The 1283-nt window shown below is 52.2% G+C and overlaps 1 protein-coding gene across 1 annotated transcript in view; it reads right to left on the reverse strand.

The window, feature by feature from the left end:
* Positions 1 to 784, reverse strand: part of MYO1F (myosin IF) — a 38586-nt gene extending 37802 nt beyond the window's left edge. The window contains 1 exon segment of the mRNA XM_011966276.1: positions 764 to 784. Coding sequence (XP_011821666.1) covers positions 764 to 784 — 21 coding nt within the window.
* Positions 785 to 1283: the final 499 nt, after the last annotated feature.

Consider the following 1283-nt stretch of genomic DNA (forward strand, 5'->3'; position numbering starts at 1 on the left):
AAAAAAAAAAAAAAAAGGCAATCTGAAAAGGCTATATACTGTCTGATTCCAACTATAGGATATTCTGGAAAAGGCAAAACTATGAGGACAGTAAAAGATCAGTGGGGCCAGACGCAATGGCTCAACCTGTAATCCCAGTACTTTGGGAGGCCGAGATGGGAGGACTGCTTGAGGCCAGGAGTTCAAGACCAGCCTGGGCAACATAGCGAGACCCCCATCTCTACAAAAAATAGAAAAATTAGACAAGAGTGGTGACATGTGTCTGTGGTCCTGGCTACTCTGGAGGCTGAGGTGGGAGGATCACTTGAGCCCAGGATGCGGAGGTTGCAGTGAGCTGATATTTTGCCACTACACTCCAACCTGGATAACTCTGTCTCAAAAAAGAAACAAACAAAACAAAAAAACAAACAAAAAAACAAACAAAAAAAGTTTTGAGACAGGGTCTCACTCTGTCACCCAGGCTGGAGTGCAGTGGTTCGATCATAGCTCTGTGCAGCCTCTACCTCCTGGGCTCAAGCAATTCTCCCATCGCACCACAGGCTCCCGGGTAGCTGGGACTACAGATGTGCACCATCATGCCTGGATAATTTTTGTATTTTTTGTAGAGATGGGGTCTTGCTATGTTGCCCCGGCTGGTCTTGAACTCCGGGACTCAATGGATTATCTGTCTCAGTCTCCCAAAGTGGTGGGATTATAGGCGTGAGCTACCACACCCAGCCCCTCAGCCCTCTCCTTTGCTCTCTTTGCCCATTCGTCACCCCACCTAGTGCCCTTCACTTCCCATGAAGGATGCCAGGCTAGACGGGCAGGGCACAGGAGCAGGGCAGACTGCAGGAGCAGAGCAGGGAGACCCGGGCAACTTGGTGGGAAGTGGGCACATCATGGTTCTCACTTCCTGCCAGCCTCCCAGCCTCTCCCTTTCACATCCCCCATCCCCTCCCCAGGCCGGGGCCAGTCCCTGACTTCTCTGTGGCATTTGACCCACTGCTGCTATGTGGTCTCCTTCCTTCTCCCCCTCCTACCTCTCCTCTTCTCTTGTGGTCACACATCCCAGCTGGTCCCTTTGAGCTCCTCCAGGCCACCATGTCCTGTGACCTCTGCCCTCTGTGCCTGTGTGTGACTTTGTTCCTCAGCTCCACCCTCTACTCCCAGCCCTGCCTCCCTGCTGCCCCTGCCACGGCCTTCTCCTCTGTGTCCCTTCACCTTGCCCCTCAGTAGTGCCAGCACCTTCCCAGATTCCCACTTTCTCATTTCACTTCCTCTCTGTTTTTCTTTTTCTTTTT

The sequence above is a fragment of the Mandrillus leucophaeus genome, unplaced genomic scaffold, assembly GCF_000951045.1.
Source record: "Mandrillus leucophaeus isolate KB7577 unplaced genomic scaffold, Mleu.le_1.0 Scaffold751, whole genome shotgun sequence".
NCBI classification, from domain to species: Eukaryota; Metazoa; Chordata; class Mammalia; order Primates; family Cercopithecidae; genus Mandrillus; species Mandrillus leucophaeus.